This window comes from Aulonocara stuartgranti (assembly GCF_965226115.1).
Source record: "Aulonocara stuartgranti genome assembly, chromosome: 8".
Classification (NCBI taxonomy): domain Eukaryota; kingdom Metazoa; phylum Chordata; class Actinopteri; order Cichliformes; family Cichlidae; genus Aulonocara; species Aulonocara stuartgranti.
Window position 1 is genome coordinate 15,348,747 of NC_138959.1, and position 20,261 is coordinate 15,369,007.

General features: G+C 46.9%; 1 protein-coding gene across 1 annotated transcript; it reads left to right on the forward strand.

Moving 5' to 3' along the window:
- Positions 1-7,856: 7,856 nt before the first annotated feature.
- LOC309713157 (uncharacterized protein) lies at positions 7,857-13,410 on the forward strand (the record flags this gene model as incomplete). Its single annotated transcript, XM_082544558.1, has 7 exons — positions 7,857-7,891; positions 8,148-8,561; positions 9,018-10,678; positions 10,710-11,120; positions 11,289-11,376; positions 11,521-11,743; positions 12,427-13,410. 7 exons carry the CDS (start codon positions 7,857-7,859, stop codon positions 12,577-12,579), a joined length of 2,985 nt encoding a protein of 994 aa, XP_082400684.1. The 3' UTR covers positions 12,580-13,410.
- Between the last annotated feature and the right edge of the window lie 6,851 nt (positions 13,411-20,261).

The window sequence follows — 20,261 nt, forward strand, 5'->3', positions numbered from 1 at the left end:
TCCTACAGCTGCAGTAACAGAGGCCCCCGCGACTTCACCAGATCCTACAGCTGCAGTAACAGACGCCCCAGCAACTTCACCAGATCCTACTGCTGCAGTAACAGACGCCCCAGCTACTTCACCAGATCCTACAGCTGCAGTAACAGACGCCCCTACAGCTGCAGTAACAGACGCCCCAGCTACTTCACCAGATCCTACAGCTGCAGTAACAGACGCCCCAGCTACTTCACCAGATCCTACAGCTGCAGTAACAGATGCCCCAGATACTTCACCCGATCCTACAAATGCAGTAACAGACGCCCCTACAGCTGCAATAACAGAAGCCCCAGCTACTTCACCAGATCCTACAGCTGCAGTAACAGATGCCCCAGCTACTTCACCAGATCCTACAGCTGCAGTAACAGAAGCCCCAGCTACTTCACCAGATCCTACACCTGCAGTAACAGACGCCCCAGCTACTTCACCAGATCCTACAGCTGCTGTAACAGACGCCCCAGCTACTTCACCAGATTCTACAGCTGCAGTAACAGACGCCCCAGCAACTTCACCAGATCCTACAAATGCAGTAACAGACGCCCCAGCTTCTTCACCAGATCCTACAGCTGCAGTAACAGACGCCCCAGCTACTTCACCAGATCCTACAGCTGCAGTAACAGACGCCCAAGCTACTTCACCAGATCCTACACCTGCATTAACAGACGCCCCAGCTACTTCACCAGATCCAGCTACTTCACCAGATCCTACAGCTGCAGTAACAGACGCCCCAGCTACTTCACCAGATCCTACAGCTGCAGTAACAGACGCCCCAGCTACTTCACCAGATCCTACAGCTGCAGTAACAGATGCACCACCTACTTCACCAGATTCAGCTACTTCACCAGATCCTACAGCTGCAGTAACAGATGCCCCAGATACTTCACCAGGTCCTACAGCTGCAGTAACAGACGCCCCAGCTACTTCACCAGGTCCTACAGCTGCAGTAACAGATGCCCCAGATACTTCACCAGGTCCTACATCTGCAGTAACGGACGCCCCAGCTACTTCACCAGATCCTACAACTGCATTAACGGACGCCCCAGCTACTTCACCAGATTCAGCTACTTCACCAGATCCTACAGCTGCAGTATCAGACGCCCCAGCTACTTCACCAGGTCCTACAGCTGCAGTAACAGACGCCCCAGCTACTTCACCAGGTCCTACAGCTGCAGTAACGGACGCCCCAGCTACTTCACCAGATCCTACAGCTGCAGTAACGGACGCCCCAGCTACTTCACCAGATCCTACAGCTGCAGTAACAGAGGCCCCAGCTACTTCACCAGGTCTTACAGCTGCAGTAACGGATGCCCCAGCTACTTCACCAGATCCTACAGTTGCAGTAACGGATGCCCCAGCTACTTCACCAGGTCCTACAGCTGCAATAACAGAAGCCCCAGCTACTTCACCAGATCCTACAGCTGCAGTAACAGATGCCCAAGCTACTTCACCAGATCCTACAGCTGCAGTAACAGACGCCCCAGCAACTTCACCAGATCCTACTGCTGCAGTAACAGACGCCCCAGCTACTTCACCAGATCCTACAGCTGCAGTAACAGACGCCCCTACAGCTGCAGTAACAGACGCCCCAGCTACTTCACCAGATCCTACAGCTGCAGTAACAGACGCCCCAGCTACTTCACCAGATCCTACAGCTGCAGTAACAGATGCCCCAGATACTTCACCCGATCCTACAAATGCAGTAACAGACGCCCCTACAGCTGCAATAACAGAAGCCCCAGCTACTTCACCAGATCCTACAGCTGCAGTAACAGATGCCCCAGCTACTTCACCAGATCCTACAGCTGCAGTAACAGATGCCCCAGCTACTTCACCAGATCCTACAGCTGCAGTAACAGAAGCCCCAGCTACTTCACCAGATCCTACACCTGCAGTAACAGACGCCCCAGCTACTTCACCAGATCCTACAGCTGCAGTAACAGACGCCCCAGCTACTTCACCAGATCCTACAGCTGCAGTAACAGACGCCCAAGCTACTTCACCAGATCCTACACCTGCATTAACAGACGCCCCAGCTACTTCACCAGATCCAGCTACTTCACCAGATCCTACAGCTGCAGTAACAGACGCCCCAGCTACTTCACCAGATCCTACAGCTGCAGTAACAGACGCCCCAGCTACTTCACCAGATCCTACAGCTGCAGTAACAGATGCACCACCTACTTCACCAGATTCAGCTACTTCACCAGATCCTACAGCTGCAGTAACAGATGTCCCAGATACTTCACCAGGTCCTACAGCTGCAGTAACAGACGCCCCAGCTACTTCACCAGGTCCTACAGCTGCAGTAACAGATGCCCCAGATACTTCACCAGGTCCTACATCTGCAGTAACGGACGCCCCAGCTACTTCACCAGATCCTACAACTGCATTAACGGACGCCCCAGCTACTTCACCAGATTCAGCTACTTCACCAGATCCTACAGCTGCAGTATCAGACGCCCCAGCTACTTCACCAGGTCCTACAGCTGCAGTAACAGACGCCCCAGCTACTTCACCAGGTCCTACAGCTGCAGTAACGGACGCCCCAGCTACTTCACCAGATCCTACAGCTGCAGTAACGGACGCCCCAGCTACTTCACCAGGTCCTACAGCTGCAGTAACGGACGACCCAGCTCCTTCACCAGATCCTACAGCTGCAGTAACGGACGCCCCATCTACTTCACCAGATCCTACACCTGCATTAACGGACGCCCCAGCTACTTCACCAGATCCTACAGCTGCAGTAACAGACGCCCCAGCTACTTCACCAGGTCTTACAGCTGCAGTAACGGATGCCCCAGCTACTTCACCAGATCCTACAGTTGCAGTAACGGATGCCCCAGCTACTTCACCAGGTCCTACAGCTGCAGTAACGGACGCCCCAGCTACATCACCAGATCCTACAGCTGCAGTAACGGATGCCCCAGCTTCTTCACCAGGTCCTACAGCTGCAGTAACAGACGCCCCAGCTACTTCACCAGATCCTACAGCTGCAGTAACAGACACCCCAGCTACTTCACCAGATCCTACAGCTGCAGTAACAGACGCCCCAGCTACTTCACCAGATCCTACAGCTGCATTAACAGATGCCCCAGCTACTTCACCAGATTCAGCTACTTCACCAGATCCTACAGCTGCAGTAACAGACGCCCCAGATTCTTCACCAGGTCCTACAGCTGCAGTAACGGACGCCCCAGCTACTTCACCAGGTCCTACAGCTGCAGTAACGGACGCCCCAGCTACTTCACCAGGTCCTACAGCTGCAGTAACGGATGCCCCAGATACTTCACCAGGTCCTACATCTGCAGTAACGGACGCCCCATCTACTTCACCAGATCCTACAGCTGCAGTAACGGACGCCCCATCTACTTCACCAGATCCTACAGCTGCATTAACGGACGCCCCAGCTACTTCACCAGATCCTACAGCTGCAGTAACAGACGCCCCAGCTACTTCACCAGGTCTTACAGCTGCAGTAACGGATGCCCCAGCTACTTCACCAGATCCTACAGTTGCAGTAACGGATGCCCCAGCTACTTCACCAGGTCCTACAGCTGCAATAACAGAAGCCCCAGCTACTTCACCAGATCCTACAGCTGCAGTAACAGAAGCCCCAGCTACTTCACCAGGTCCTACACCTGCAGTAACAGACGCCCCAGCTACTTCACCAGATTCAGCTACTTCACCAGATCCTACAGCTGCAGTAACAGACGCCCCAGATTCTTCACCAGGTCCTACAGCTGCAGTAACGGACGCCCCAGCTACTTCACCAGGTCCTACAGCTGCAGTAACGGACGCCCCAGCTACTTCACCAGGTCCTACAGCTGCAGTAACGGATGCCCCAGATACTTCACCAGGTCCTACATCTGCAGTAACGGACGCCCCATCTACTTCACCAGATCCTACAGCTGCAGTAACGGACGCCCCATCTACTTCACCAGATCCTACAGCTGCATTAACGGACGCCCCAGCTACTTCACCAGATCCTACAGCTGCAGTAACAGACGCCCCAGCTACTTCACCAGGTCTTACAGCTGCAGTAACGGATGCCCCAGCTACTTCACCAGATCCTACAGTTGCAGTAACGGATGCCCCAGCTACTTCACCAGGTCCTACAGCTGCAATAACAGAAGCCCCAGCTACTTCACCAGATCCTACAGCTGCAGTAACAGAAGCCCCAGCTACTTCACCAGGTCCTACACCTGCAGTAACAGACGCCCCAGCTACTTCACCAGATCCTACAGCTGCAGTAACAGATGCCCCAGCTACTTCACCAGATCCTACAGCTGCAGTAACAGATGCCCCAGCTACTTCACCAGATCCTACAGCTGCAGTAACAGAAGCCCCAGCTACTTCACCAGATCCTACACCTGCAGTAACAGACGCCCCAGCTACTTCACCAGATCCTACAGCTGCAGTAACAGACGCCCCAGCTACTTCACCAGATCCTACAGCTGCAGTAACAGACGCCCAAGCTACTTCACCAGATCCTACACCTGCATTAACAGACGCCCCAGCTACTTCACCAGATCCAGCTACTTCACCAGATCCTACAGCTGCAGTAACAGACGCCCCAGCTACTTCACCAGATCCTACAGCTGCAGTAACAGACGCCCCAGCTACTTCACCAGATCCTACAGCTGCAGTAACAGATGCACCACCTACTTCACCAGATTCAGCTACTTCACCAGATCCTACAGCTGCAGTAACAGATGTCCCAGATACTTCACCAGGTCCTACAGCTGCAGTAACAGACGCCCCAGCTACTTCACCAGGTCCTACAGCTGCAGTAACAGATGCCCCAGATACTTCACCAGGTCCTACATCTGCAGTAACGGACGCCCCAGCTACTTCACCAGATCCTACAACTGCATTAACGGACGCCCCAGCTACTTCACCAGATTCAGCTACTTCACCAGATCCTACAGCTGCAGTATCAGACGCCCCAGCTACTTCACCAGGTCCTACAGCTGCAGTAACACACGCCCCAGCTACTTCACCAGGTCCTACAGCTGCAGTAACGGACGCCCCAGCTACTTCACCAGATCCTACAGCTGCAGTAACGGACGCCCCAGCTACTTCACCAGGTCCTACAGCTGCAGTAACGGACGACCCAGCTCCTTCACCAGATCCTACAGCTGCAGTAACGGACGCCCCATCTACTTCACCAGATCCTACACCTGCATTAACGGACGCCCCAGCTACTTCACCAGATCCTACAGCTGCAGTAACAGACGCCCCAGCTACTTCACCAGGTCTTACAGCTGCAGTAACGGATGCCCCAGCTACTTCACCAGATCCTACAGCTGCAGTAACAGACGCCCCAGCTACTTCACCAGATCCTACAGCTGCATTAACAGATGCCCCAGCTACTTCACCAGATTCAGCTACTTCACCAGATCCTACAGCTGCAGTAACAGACGCCCCAGATACTTCACCAGGTCCTACAGCTGCAGTAACGGACGCCCCAGCTACTTCACCAGGTCCTACAGCTGCAGTAACGGACGCCCCAGCTACTTCACCAGGTCCTACAGCTGCAGTAACGGATGCCCCAGATACTTCACCAGGTCCTACATCTGCAGTAACGGACGCCCCATCTACTTCACCAGATCCTACAGCTGCAGTAACGGACGCCCCATCTACTTCACCAGATCCTACAGCTGCATTAACGGACGCCCCAGCTACTTCACCAGATCCTACAGCTGCAGTAACAGACGCCCCAGCTACTTCACCAGGTCTTACAGCTGCAGTAACGGATGCCACAGCTACTTCACCAGATCCTACAGTTGCAGTAACGGATGCCCCAGCTACTTCACCAGGTCCTACAGCTGCAATAACAGAAGCCCCAGCTACTTCACCAGATCCTACAGCTGCAGTAACAGATGCCCCAGCTACTTCACCAGATCCTACAGCTGCAGTAACAGAAGCCCCAGCTACTTCACCAGTTCCTACACCTGCAGTAACAGACGCCCCAGCTACTTCACCAGGTCCTACACCTGCAGTAACAGACGCCCCAGCTACTTCACCAGATCCTACAGCTGCTGTAACAGACGCCCCAGCTACTTCACCAGGTCTTACAGCTGCAGTAACGGATGCCCCAGCTACTTCACCAGATCCTACAGTTGCAGTAACGGATGCCCCAGCTACTTCACCAGGTCCTACAGCTGCAGTAACGGACGCCCCAGCTACATCACCAGATCCTACAGCTGCAGTAACGGATGCCCCAGCTTCTTCACCAGGTCCTACAGCTGCAGTAACAGACGCCCCAGCTACTTTACCAGATCCTACAGCTGCAGTAACAGACGCCCCAGCTACTTCACCAGATCCTACAGCTGCAGTAACAGACGCCCCAGCTACTTCACCAGATCCTACAGCTGCAGTAACAGATGCCCCAGCTACTTCACCAGATTCAGCTACTTCACCAGATCCTACAGCTGCAGTAACAGACGCCCCAGATACTTCACCAGGTCCTACAGCTGCAGTAACGGACGCCCCAGCTACTTCACCAGGTCCTACAGCTGCAGTAACGGACGCCCCAGCTACTTCACCAGGTCCTACAGCTGCAGTAACGGACGCCCCAGATACTTCACCAGGTCCTACATCTGCAGTAACGGACGCCCCATCTACTTCACCAGATCCTACAGCTGCAGTAACGGACGCCCCATCTACTTCACCAGATCCTACAGCTGCATTAACGGACGCCCCAGCTACTTCACCAGATCCTACAGCTGCAGTAACAGACGCCCCAGCTACTTCACCAGGTCTTACAGCTGCAGTAACGGATGCCCCAGCTACTTCACCAGATCCTACAGTTGCAGTAACGGATGCCCCAGCTACTTCACCAGGTCCTACAGCTGCAATAACAGAAGCCCCAGCTACTTCACCAGATCCTACAGCTGCAGTAACAGATGCCCCAGCTACTTCACCAGATCCTACAGCTGCAGTAACAGATGCCCCAGCTACTTCACCAGATGCTACAGCTGCAGTAACAGAAGCCCCAGCTACTTCACCAGGTCCTACACCTGCAGTAACAGACGCCCCAGCTACTTCACCAGATCCTACAGCTGCTGTAACAGACGCCCCAGATACTTCACCAGATTCTACAGCTACAGTAACAGACGCCCCAGCAACTTCACCAGATCCTACAAATGCAGTAACAGACGCCCCAGCTTCTTCACCAGATCCTACAGCTGCAGTAACAGACGCCCCAGCTACTTCACCAGATCCTACAGCTGCAGTAACAGACGCCCAAGCTACTTCACCAGATCCTACACCTGCATTAACAGACGCCCCAGCTACTTCACCAGATCCAGCTACTTCACCAGATCCTACAGCTGCAGTAACAGACACCCCAGCTACTTCACCAGATCCTACAGCTGCAGTAACAGACGCCCCAGCTACTTCACCAGATCCTACAGCTGCAGTAACAGATGCCCCACCTACTTCACCAGATTCAGCTACTTCACCAGATCCTACAGCTGCAGTAACAGATGCCCCAGATACTTCACCAGGTCCTACAGCTGCAGTAACAGACGCCCCAGCTACTTCACCAGGTCCTACAGCTGCAGTAACAGATGCCCCAGATACTTCACCAGGTCCTACATCTGCAGTAACGGACGCCCCAGCTACTTCACCAGATCCTACAACTGCATTAACGGACGCCCCAGCTACTTCACCAGATTCAGCTACTTCACCAGATCCTACAGCTGCAGTAACAGACGCCCCAGCTACTTCACCAGATCCTACAGCTGCAGTAACAGATGCCCCACCTACTTCACCAGATTCAGCTACTTCACCAGATCCTACAGCTGCAGTAACAGATGCTCCAGATACTTCACCAGGTCCTACAGCTGCAGTAACAGACGCCCCAGCTACTTCACCAGGTCCTACAGCTGCAGTAACAGATGCCCCAGATACTTCACCAGGTCCTACATCTGCAGTAACGGACGCCCCAGCTACTTCACCAGATCCTACAACTGCATTAACGGACGCCCCAGCTACTTCACCAGATTCAGCTACTTCACCAGATCCTACAGCTGCAGTAACAGACGCCCCAGCTACTTCACCAGATCCTACAGCTGCAGTAACAGATGCCCCACCTACTTCACCAGATTCAGCTACTTCACCAGATCCTACAGCTGCAGTAACAGATGCTCCAGATACTTCACCAGGTCCTACAGCTGCAGTAACAGACGCCCCAGCTACTTCACCAGGTCCTACAGCTGCAGTAACAGATGCCCCAGATACTTCACCAGGTCCTACATCTGCAGTAACGGACGCCCCAGCTACTTCACCAGATCCTACAACTGCATTAACGGACGCCCCAGCTACTTCACCAGATTCAGCTACTTCACCAGATCCTACAGCTGCAGTATCAGACGCCCCAGCTACTTCACCAGGTCCTACAGCTGCAGTAACAGACGCCCCAGCTACTTCACCAGGTCCTACAGCTGCAGTAACAGACGCCCCAGCTACTTCACCAGATCCTACAGCTGCAGTAACGGACGCCCCAGCTACTTCACCAGGTCCTACAGCTGCAGTGACGGACGACCCAGCTACTTCACCAGATCCTACAGCTGCAGTAACGGACGCCCCAGCTACATCACCAGATCCTACAGCTGCAGTAACGGATGCCCCAGCTTCTTCACCAGGTCCTACAGCTGCAGTAACAGACGCCCCAGCTACTTCACCAGATCCTACAGCTGCAGTAACAGACGCCCCAGCTACTTCACCAGATCCTACAGCTGCAGTAACAGATGCCCCAGCTACTTCACCAGATTCAGCTACTTCACCAGATCCTACAGCTGCAGTAACGGACGCCCCATCTACTTCACCAGGTCCTACAGCTGCAGTAACAGACGCCCCAGCTACTTCACCAGATCCTACAGCTGCAGTAACAGATGCCCCAGCTACTTCACCAGATTCAGCTACTTCACCAGATCCTACAGCTGCAGTAACAGACGCCCCATCTACTTCACCAGATCCTACAGCTGCATTAACGGACGCCCCAGCTACTTCACCAGATCCTACAGCTGCAGTAACAGACGCCCCAGCTACTTCACCAGGTCTTACAGCTGCAGTAACGGATGCCCCAGCTACTTCACCAGATCCTACAGTTGCAGTAACGGATGCCCCAGCTACTTCACCAGGTCCTACAGCTGCAGTAACGGACGCCCCAGCTACATCACCAGATCCTACAGCTGCAGTAACGGATGCCCCAGCTTCTTCACCAGGTCCTACAGCTGCAGTAACAGACGCCCCAGCTACTTCACCAGATCCTACAGCTGCAGTAACAGACGCCCCAGCTACTTCACCAGATCCTACAGCTGCAGTAACAGACGCCCCAGCTACTTCACCAGATCCTACAGCTGCAGTAACAGATGCCCCAGCTACTTCACCAGATTCAGCTACTTCACCAGATCCTACTGCTGCAGTAACAGACGCCCCAGATACTTCACCAGGTCCTACAGCTGCAGTAACGGACGCCCCAGCTACTTCACCAGGTCCTACAGCTGCAGTAACGGACGCCCCAGATACTTCACCAGGTCCTACATCTGCAGTAACGGACGCCCCAGCTACTTCACCAGATCCTACAACTGCATTAACGGACGCCCCAGCTACTTCACCAGATTCAGCTACTTCACCAGATCCTACAGCTGCAGTATCAGACGCCCCAGCTACTTCACCAGGTCCTACAGCTGCAGTAACAGACGCCCCAGCTACTTCACCAGGTCCTACAGCTGCAGTAACAGACGCCCCAGCTACTTCACCAGATCCTACAGCTGCAGTAACGGACGCCCCAGCTACTTCACCAGGTCCTACAGCTGCAGTAACGGACGACCCAGCTACTTCATCAGATCCTACAGCTGCAGTAACGGACGCCCCATCTACTTCACCAGATCCTACAGCTGCATTAACGGACGCCCCAGCTACTTCACCAGATCCTACAGCTGCAGTAACAGACGCCCCAGCTACTTCACCAGGTCTTACAGCTGCAGTAACGGATGCCCCAGCTACATCACCAGATCCTACAGTTGCAGTAACGGATGCCCCAGCTACTTCACCAGGTCCTACAGCTGCAGTAACGGACGCCCCAGCTACATCACCAGATCCTACAGCTGCATTAACGGACGCCCCAGCTACTTCACCAGATCCTACAGCTGCAGTAACAGACGCCCCAGCTACTTCACCAGGTCTTACAGCTGCAGTAACGGATGCCCCAGCTACTTCACCAGATCCTACAGTTGCAGTAACGGATGCCCCAGCTACTTCACCAGGTCCTACAGCTGCAGTAACGGACGCCCCAGCTACATCACCAGATCCTACAGCTGCAGTAACAGACGCCCCAGCTACTTCACCAGATCCTACAGCTGCAGTAACAGACGCCCCAGCTACTTCACCAGATCCTACAGCTGCAGTAACAGACGCCCCAGCTACTTCACCAGATCCTACAGCTGCAGTAACAGATGCCCCAGCTACTTCACCAGATTCAGCTACTTCACCAGATCCTACAGCTGCAGTAACAGACGCCCCAGATACTTCACCAGGTCCTACAGCTGCAGTAACGGACGCCCCAGCTACTTCACCAGGTCCTACAGCTGCAGTAACGGACGCCCCAGCTACTTCACCAGGTCCTACAGCTGCAGTAACGGACGCCCCAGATACTTCACCAGGTCCTACATCTGCAGTAACGGACGCCCCATCTACTTCACCAGATCCTACAGCTGCAGTAACGGACGCCCCATCTACTTCACCAGATCCTACAGCTGCATTAACGGACGCCCCAGCTACTTCACCAGATCCTACAGCTGCAGTAACAGACGCCCCAGCTACTTCACCAGGTCTTACAGCTGCAGTAACGGATGCCCCAGCTACTTCACCAGATCCTACAGTTGCAGTAACGGATGCCCCAGCTACTTCACCAGGTCCTACAGCTGCAGTAACGGACGCCCCAGCTACATCACCAGATCCTACAGCTGCAGTAACGGATGCCCCAGCTACTTCACCAGGTCCTACAGCTGCAGTAACAGACGCCCCAGCTACTTCACCAGATCCTACAGCTGCATTAACGGACGCCCCAGAAAGTGAGTATACTGTATGTTTTTAAAAGTGAAAGCTGAAACATAATTTTTGAGAAAAAAAAACCCTAATGAGTATTGACAACAAATACTAAAATAGATTTTCTACCAATGGGGAATTCAGTTAAGGACTTAAATTAGTTAAGGACTTAAATCTTTGTTGTGTTTTATTAGACTGGCAGCTCATTCTGGTAATTGTGGGCTCTGTTCTTGGGGGACTGCTGCTCATATCCCTCATCCTTCTACCAATAATCCCTACCATGTAAGTTTCCCACCAACCCATCCACTCACTTTAAACATTAATTTATCCACATCTTTATTACAAATTTTAAATGTAAAAGTTTGCAAATGCCTGATGAACACTGTAATAGTAAACTGTAATGCTTTTTTACCATTTTGTTATCAGATCCTCAAAGAAAATCTCCAAAACCGGCAAAGATGGAGATATAGAAAACCCACACATTAACCAGGATTCATTCACATTTAAAGGGTTCATTACCCTGCCAATTTTTTCCAATGGTGCGCCCAAACTCCCACGAGCCACCAACTCCACCACCACCAACAGCATAACCAACCTGGAGATAACTTCAAACAGTCGACAAAGCCCTGTCTTTGTGGACAACAGCTCAGTGAGTATGCGTCATGTTTCTCACTGACATGAGACACGGACCTTCAAAATAAAACAGGAAACACACTGACTGAACTCTAAACATATAAACTTAACAGCAACTGGGGAGACAGAACATAGGAACCTGAAACATGGTACAGAAAGGCACAGTAGACACAACATGGAACACAGTGAAGCCATATTACAAGAACTAAGCCTAAGGGAAATAATAACTATAAAGATCAAAACAGCACAACCCACATGAACATAATGAACTTGCAGGGAAAGAGTAAAACTAAACGCGATGAACACAGGAACACAAGATCTCTTCAAAATAAAACAAAAAACATAAGTCGCAGACATCACAACCTGAACTTGACAACGTAAGACACAGACATGAAACACATGAAGGGCAAGGGAGACTTAACAGGGGTGGAAGACACAAGGGGAATCTAATAACAAACTATAACAACCTAGGCATGATAAAAAATGAACTAGAAAACCTGAAGGGCTTAAACATAAACCATAAACTAAAACTCAAAACGCTGGGTCAAAAGACCCAGGATTGTGACAGTATGTCTCTGTGTGTCCATAGAGATGTAGGCTTCGATTTGCATTTCTCCCTGATTTTATGAAGCTTTTCGTTTTTATGTCGTTTGTTGTTCATTTCACTGTGAAAGTAATTGTATTGTTTTCCCTCTGCAGGAGTTATATAGTGACCAAAATAACACAAACTCCCAGGCTCAACGTCAGAACAACCTCTACGCTGTGAAACGACCCCAGATCAAACCACACGCTCAGAGCCAAGGCTACGATAACCCTTACTACCAGTACGACAGTGAAAGCGACTTCAGTTAGTAAAAACTCACACAGAGTTGACCATACAATGGCAATGACTTGTTTTTTGTTTTGTGTTTTTTTGGAATTGTATTCCAGTTACTGCACACAACGAAACTTAATGAGCGATCTGGCTTTTCACCATTTTTTACAGGAATTGTTTTCTGTGCATAAACTGTTCTTGATTATATCACATGGAATTTAAAAAAGTATTCATTGTTTTTCCTTTGTTGTTTTTTTTTTTTTATTTCCTGAAAAATGGCTTATGAATTATTTATTGGACATGAACCAGAAACCTGGACATCCATGTTAAACTGATGAGGAGCTTCTTGATGTTGCTTTCTTTTCCCATTAATGCTTCACTTGTTCACTTGACTATGTTTGATTTTTGTAATTAGTCACAACTTGATATTTAACTAGTTTTTGTATTTGTTTAGGGCTCATTCTAAGCGAGCAAAGACACAGCAATTTGTGGCTCCAAGAGATTCCATATCACTTAAAACAATTAATAAAAACACTATTCCATTTATATTATTAAGTCACAGTCCAACTTATTGGATCTTAGAGTCACCTGTATATTTTATTATAATTTGTAAAAAACAAAAAGGCTAAGTACTTGTTGACTCCTTAATGCTTCAAACAGCTTGATAAGTATCTATTTGTTTTATTTCTGGCCTTCCTTACTGAAACATTGTGTTATTCAACATGATATTATTATTTGAATGTCTTTGATCACTTTCATTTCGCATCACTTTTTTGTCACTTGTATATTTATTATAGTATGATATTTATTTAATGGTTAATTCATGTTTATATTATATAGTAGTTAAATACACAAAACCCCACTTTGAAATAAAGAGCTTTTAAATACTCATATTCTTTGTCAGACTCTTCCTGAGTTGAAATAATTGAGAAGATGCATTAGGCTGTTGTTCTTGTTTTTAAAATTATGGCTATGTTACATGAACGATTACATAATTTGTAACCCTAATTTATTTAACTTATCCATCCATCTCTGTTAATGGTAAATGGCCTGTATTTATATAGCGCTTTACTAGTCCCTAAGGACCCCAAAGCGCTTTACATATCCAGTTATCCACCCATTCACACACTGGTGATGGCAAGCTACATTGTAGCCACAGCCATCCTGGGGCGCACTGACAGAGGCGAGGCTGCCGGACACTGGCGCCACCGGGCCCTCTGACCACCACCAGTAGGCAACGGGTGAAGTGTCTTGCCCAAGGACACAACGACTGAGACTGTCCGAACCGGGGCTCGAACCGGCAACCTTCCGATTACAAGGCAAACTCCCAACTCTTGAGCCACGATCGCCACGATAATGAGATTTATTTTTTTTTGTAGTACAGAAAAGTTTTGCTGAAAAACATTTGTGAAGCTGGCATGCAGTAGAGTAATGTCGTGCTTAGCACATTTTGCTCCTACCCAGGTTACTGTCATAAAGAAGGGAGAAACTGTTCGGCACACAATGCTGAATTTCTTCAAACTCTACCATTGTATATTACTTTTTGACCAATGTTTTCTTCTCGGTTTTATATCAGTAGAAATTAAAAATTTATGCAAAAAGAATTCCACTGTAGGTCTTGCTAGAATTTAGTACAGAAAACCAGTGACTACATGCACAGCAGATGTACCAATGAGAAAAAATGTTATATAACAGTACACACAATATATAGAGTATTTCTAAATAAAGTTTAGAAAATTAACAAAAGTTTAAATGGAAAAGGAATTGGCAGAAATAGCACTGAACACTGAATAAAAATCGAATTTAAAATAAAGAAGTTTCTTAATTCTGAGTAAAAAAAAGTTTTTTCAAAATAATTAATTATTCAATAATAATTTCAAATTAAAAATGTAAATAATAAAAATAAGTTTCAAAAGAATGAAACCCATTCTTGCTGCCAGAGAGGAGTAGGATAAAGATAAAGATAAAGTATTATTATTATTATTATTATTATTATTATTGTTATTATTATTGTTGTTGTTATTATTATTTGTAAAAAATAAAACAATTATAATAGCAATAGAATCTTAGCTGCTTATTTAGCAGGCACCAAACAACACCCTTTTCCAGTTGTCCTGCTGTTACTTTCAGCTTTTATATGTACTAGTAATACTGACTAGAGATTATAAACAGTCATTTAAGTGTACTCTTTTCATTTGATGAATTATACACAACGTTTTCAAAGAACGATAAATATTTTATTGTTTCTGGAAATTGTACAGTTAGATTTCACAGTGTAGCTAATTCTGCAGCAAAGGGCACAGGACAGGTAACAGAAGAGGACATGAACTCTGTCTGCCACAGGTCTCTATACCGCCCTCTTCAGACTACCTCAAATTAAGGTGTGTATTTTTTTTTTATATAATATCTGTTCTGCTTGTTTCAGCTACAGCTGCAAAAAGATTTCTTTTTGGTGGCTCTTAATGATCAGCCATAAATCTCTAATTGTTGGATTAAGCATGTAGCATCTATATAAAGTACAGAAGTTTATCTCCTTGTCAAAAATAGCAATAACTGGAATCTAAATTATATTGTTTTTAATTTCAACAGATAGGATTTAAAATAGAATTACATACGCTAAATATCAGATCTAGGACAGGTAATGTTTGTCGTACTGTTTCACACACAGCACGCTTGTAGTCAGCGTCATCATGTGATTGATGCAAGCCAGATCCTTTTATTTAGAAAAACTGAGATTAATAGTTACTGTATGTTATTGTTGAGGGGCACAGGCAGGACCCCCCCCCCCCCCCCCACACACACACACACACACACATAAAAAACATTTTTATAAAATAAAATAAAAAAGGCTCAAGAAAAGGGCACTTGGAGCGCCCATCAGGAAAGGGAAGGTGCCCAAGCCCCTTCTGCGCCCTGCCCTCCTCTGCACGTGCCTGGTTCAGGCTTAAGTTTACTTTGGCTGGAAACTACATCACGTCTTTTCCCGATGTTTTGTTCCCCTTTCAGTCTTGTCTCTGTGCTTGTTTACGTTACTGTTCTTGCTCGTCTCAGTGTTAGTTTCCTGTGTCATTTTGACAGTCCCTTTTCCTGTGCATGTTCCTTGTCTCCTTCCTGTGATTAGTGTCAGCTGTGCTCCCACCAGTTTCCTTCTCCCTCGTTACTGGTGCTGTGCCAAGATAGGTATCCCCAACAGAATTGTTCCCCCTGCGTCGGGAGCGTGCACTGGGCAGGGAGGGCGTATCCCAGGGGTCGGCAACCGTTGGCACCCAAAGGGTTAACTGATGGTACAGCCATAGCTGGACTGGCCATCGGGCATACCGGGCATTTGCTCGGTGGCTCGATGATTTTTATTTATTTTTTTTGTAACGGTATAAACAATGAAAGGTGTTGGATTGGCCAGATGCTGGCCGGTGTGTAAAAATAGCTCAGTTGTTTGGTGGTGGCATCGCAGAGCTTCCACAGATTCAGTAAAATTAACAAGTGGTGGAGGCCAGCACGTGGATGAGGGAGATCGGAGGCAGGACGGGATTCTTTACTTTGAGTTCTGCTTGTTTGCTATGCTGTGCTTTCGGCAAAAACGAAACAGCCAGGTCGCTGGACTCGCCGCTCCTGTGTCAGCGGAGAGCAGGCACACTTTGCCCCCCCGTCCCTCTTATGTTTCGGTGTTGCGCTGACACATCACGTGACTTAGACACTTTGGGGGTTGTCAAGTTGTTTACACATTAATTATATTCTTACCAATTGTTTTTGTTGTTGAGAATTTTAATTTTAATTTTTGTATTATAGTTTATCAACAGTATTTGTTTTAATTTGTTTACTGGTTTGTGTGCACTTAAGATTAAAACAAACAAAAAAAACGATCGCCACCACGGCAGACCCGATGGCATTTTCATGCTTCGGAGCATCAGTTTTAAAATTGTATTATAACTCTAAAGATCTACCTTATCTTTACTACAAAACTGTATTACAACTTACCTGACGAGGCTTTGGGAGATGTGTTTATTTAAACTTTGGATGCCTACAAAACAGTAGTCAACTGTTTTCAAGAAGTTCTGTGTTTTTATTGCAATATCTTTACTGATTTTCCCAAATACAGACAGATGCCATGAAATACAACAGTTTAAAATATTCATTAAAAAGACCAAACCTAACACTAAACCTTATGAAAACAGAGAGTAGCAAACAATAAAACAATCCAACAATAAAACAATACAATATAATAAAAATATATTGTAAAAACTAAAGTGAAATAAAAAAATAAACCCTGGAAATCAACTGACACTAAAATGAATTAAAGAAGGCTCTATGGTTTGAAGCTCAACATTATTGAAGCAGTGTGGGATCATGCTGACAGAGAATGAAGCAAAAGTCAGCCAACATCCAAAAAAGATATTCATGAAAATTAGAGGACTAGTCCTGAAGATTTCTTTAATAATAATTACAGATGATGGAGCCATTTCCAGCAATTACACTGAAAAAATCTTACTTCCACATAGCTCTCCATGCCATACGTGCGGATTCCCTTGCAATACAATGACTCTGTGTCATATATCGTATCAGGTAGTGGTGGGCGGATCGATCCCAAGTCGGCATCGGTATCGGATCGATACTAGCCTGGTGATATCAATTCTTTACTTTGAGTTCTGCTCATTTACAATGCTGTGCTTTTGGCAAAAACGAAACAACCAGGTCGCTGGACTCACCGCTCCTTTGTCAGCGGAGAGCAGGCACACTTTGCTCCATCTCCCCCACTCTTATGTTTCGGTGTTGCACTGACATGTCACGTAATTTAGACACTTTGGGGGTTGTGAAGTTGTTTACATGTTTATTATATTTTTTGGTTTTTGTTGTTGAGAATTTTAATTGTAATTTTTGTATTCGTTTATCAACAGTATTTGTTTTAATTTGTTTACTGGTTTGTGTGCACTTAAGATTTAAAAAAGAAAAAAAAAGTGCCACCACAGCAGACCCGATGGCATTTTCATGCTTTGCAGCATCATTTATTCTTACAATAATCACACGGTTGCTGTAACAGTACATTCAATGGCTTCAGCTCTCCCGCTGGCAGCCGTACACATCACCACCACCAAACCTGCAGCGGCATCGCAGAACATGCCCTACCACATACTCCCATCGCTCGCTTCACCTCACCCCGCGAGCAGGCGAGGGAATCGGCCTGGACCATCGGCACCCCATGCCCCAGCCCAGCGACGGGGAAGTGTCCACTCTGGCGGTCGCCCGCGCCTCCAGCGGAAGCCCAGGAGCTGGCCTGATGGCCACCCATATGGCAAGCAGCAGCGGCGACGCAGCAGGCGTGGAAGTGAGCTGGGGCTCATAGGCAGCTGGGCAGACGGCCGGCACGCAGGACCATGCAGCCTGCGTGCCGAAGTGGACAGCGCGCCGCCCTCAGGCGTGACAGGACCCCCGCGCACCTCGACCTTCGTCTCCAGCTTGACAGGTCCCGCTGGCGCGCCAGCCTCCGGCTCACCCCGAGCCGCGCACTGTCCACACGGTTGCTGTAACAGTAGCCTACATTCAATGGCTGCAGCCCTCCTGCTGCCAGCTGTACACATCAACACCAAAAATAACAACAGCACAAGCAGCGCACAGGTTTTAAGCCGGCGAGGCATCATTGTAGATGCAGTGAAGGTGAGTCCATCTCACCTGCAGCGGCATCGCAGACCAGAAGCCGCCACAATAATAAAACATTTTTTTTATTTAATTATAAATAAATTATTTCTCCTAATTATGTCCTGGGTTTTAACTAATTAATAATACCAAAGGAAACATCACAAAAGACACTTAAGGTCATGAAAATTTATTGCGATTTAGCAATTCAATGAGGCATCCACCTTATTTATTGAAAATTATCGTATCAGTATTGGTATTGGCGATACTGGCCCGAATTTACTTGGTATCGGATCGATACCAAAATATGCAGTATCGCACACCACTAGTATCAGGAGTACCAAGCGCATCGAGTCTCACCACAGGCTCTAACTGCTCACCATCCAGAGCTGTTATAGCCAGCACATAATCACAATCTGTTGCTAATCTTGGGAAAGCGTTTCATGTACTTTGATAATAGTTTTTGTTTGTTGTTCTAATACAGGTATTGTAGAAGAATAAAGGTGGTTGTGCCAAATATTGACTTTCATGCTTGAAGGTATTGTTGAAGCTATTTTTGGCTTCTATGCTTAATTTCCATGTATGTTTGCACGTTTCAGAAAATGACTGCAGCTATTTCCAAATTTTCTTTAATATAACGAAATGAGGACTGGCTCAAGATTTTTGCACAGTACTATGTATTTTTATCTTTAGGCTATGTTTTAGCATTGACATTCATGGTAATGGTGAAGTGGTGTACACAACTTGATTCAGATTTGCAGTTGTGATAAAGGTCAACTTAAGGTACTTTGGATCTTAATGGGAAAACTTTTTAAAAGTCTTTTTAAAATAGTTTTTTCTATTTTCTCAGCTGTTTGCACATAGATCATCTTATCACATATCTTGTGATGTCTACAAATCAAAGTTCATGTTATCTTTCTCCCCACCCTGTTTTATTGGCCATGTACAGTTGAACAATGTGACATCCCTTATAGTTAGTGTGATGTGTTTTACCGTGTACAATTGTAATAACTTGATGGCGTAACCAGTCATTATGTTTAGGGGGCAATCACTTTTTCATACAAGGCACTGTAGGTTTGGATTTGGTTTTCTTTCCCCTTAATCATAAAGATCTTCATTTAGAAAAACTGCATTTCGTGTTTATGTGTGTTATCTTTGTCTAATATTTTAATTTGCTTAATGATCTGAAACATTTAAGTGTGACGAACATACAGAAGACTTGGAAATGAGGCAAACACTTTTCACACCACTGTATCTCAATATGGTGTACAGTATGTTCTAAAAAAAATCGAAGGAAACTGGTCACATGGATAATAAACGAGAGAGAAAAAATACTGCAGATGAATAGTACCTGAATGTCATGTCCTTAAGAAGTAGGGAAAAAATCCAGGAAAGACATTACTCAAGATCTGAGTGATTCACCTGGCTCGTCAGCTGATCCATTTACTGTTTGACAAATTACAAAAGAACTGGACTGAAAAGGTCTTCTGCACATAAAGAGGATGCCAGGACTGATGTACAATAGTTAGAATTTACCAAGATCATTCTAGTTTACAATAATTATAACACGTAAAAAAAAAAAACATTTTAATCAACTGAATTAAAAAGAAAAATTAGACTTTTGAAAAAACAAAGAAACTAAAACACTTTGGTGAACTTGGAAAACTAACTAAAATGTAAAAAATAGAGATGAAATATCCTTAGTTTTAAAATTGTATTATAACTCTAAAGATCTACCTTATCTTTACTACAAAACTGTATTACAACTTACCTGACGAGGCTTTGGGAGATGTGTTTATTTAAACTTTGGATGCCTACAAAACAGTAGTCAACTGTTTTCAAGAAGTTCTGTGTTTTTATTGCAATATCTTTACTGATTTTCCCAAATACAGACAAATTATTTCTCCTAATTATGTCCTGGGTTTTAACTAATTAATAATACCAAAGGAAACATCACAAAAGACACTTAAGGTCATGAAAATTAATTGCGATTTAGCAATTCAATGAGGCATCCACCTTATTTATTGAAAATTATCGTATCAGTATTGGTATTGGCGATACTGGCCCGAATTTACTTGGTATCGGATCGATA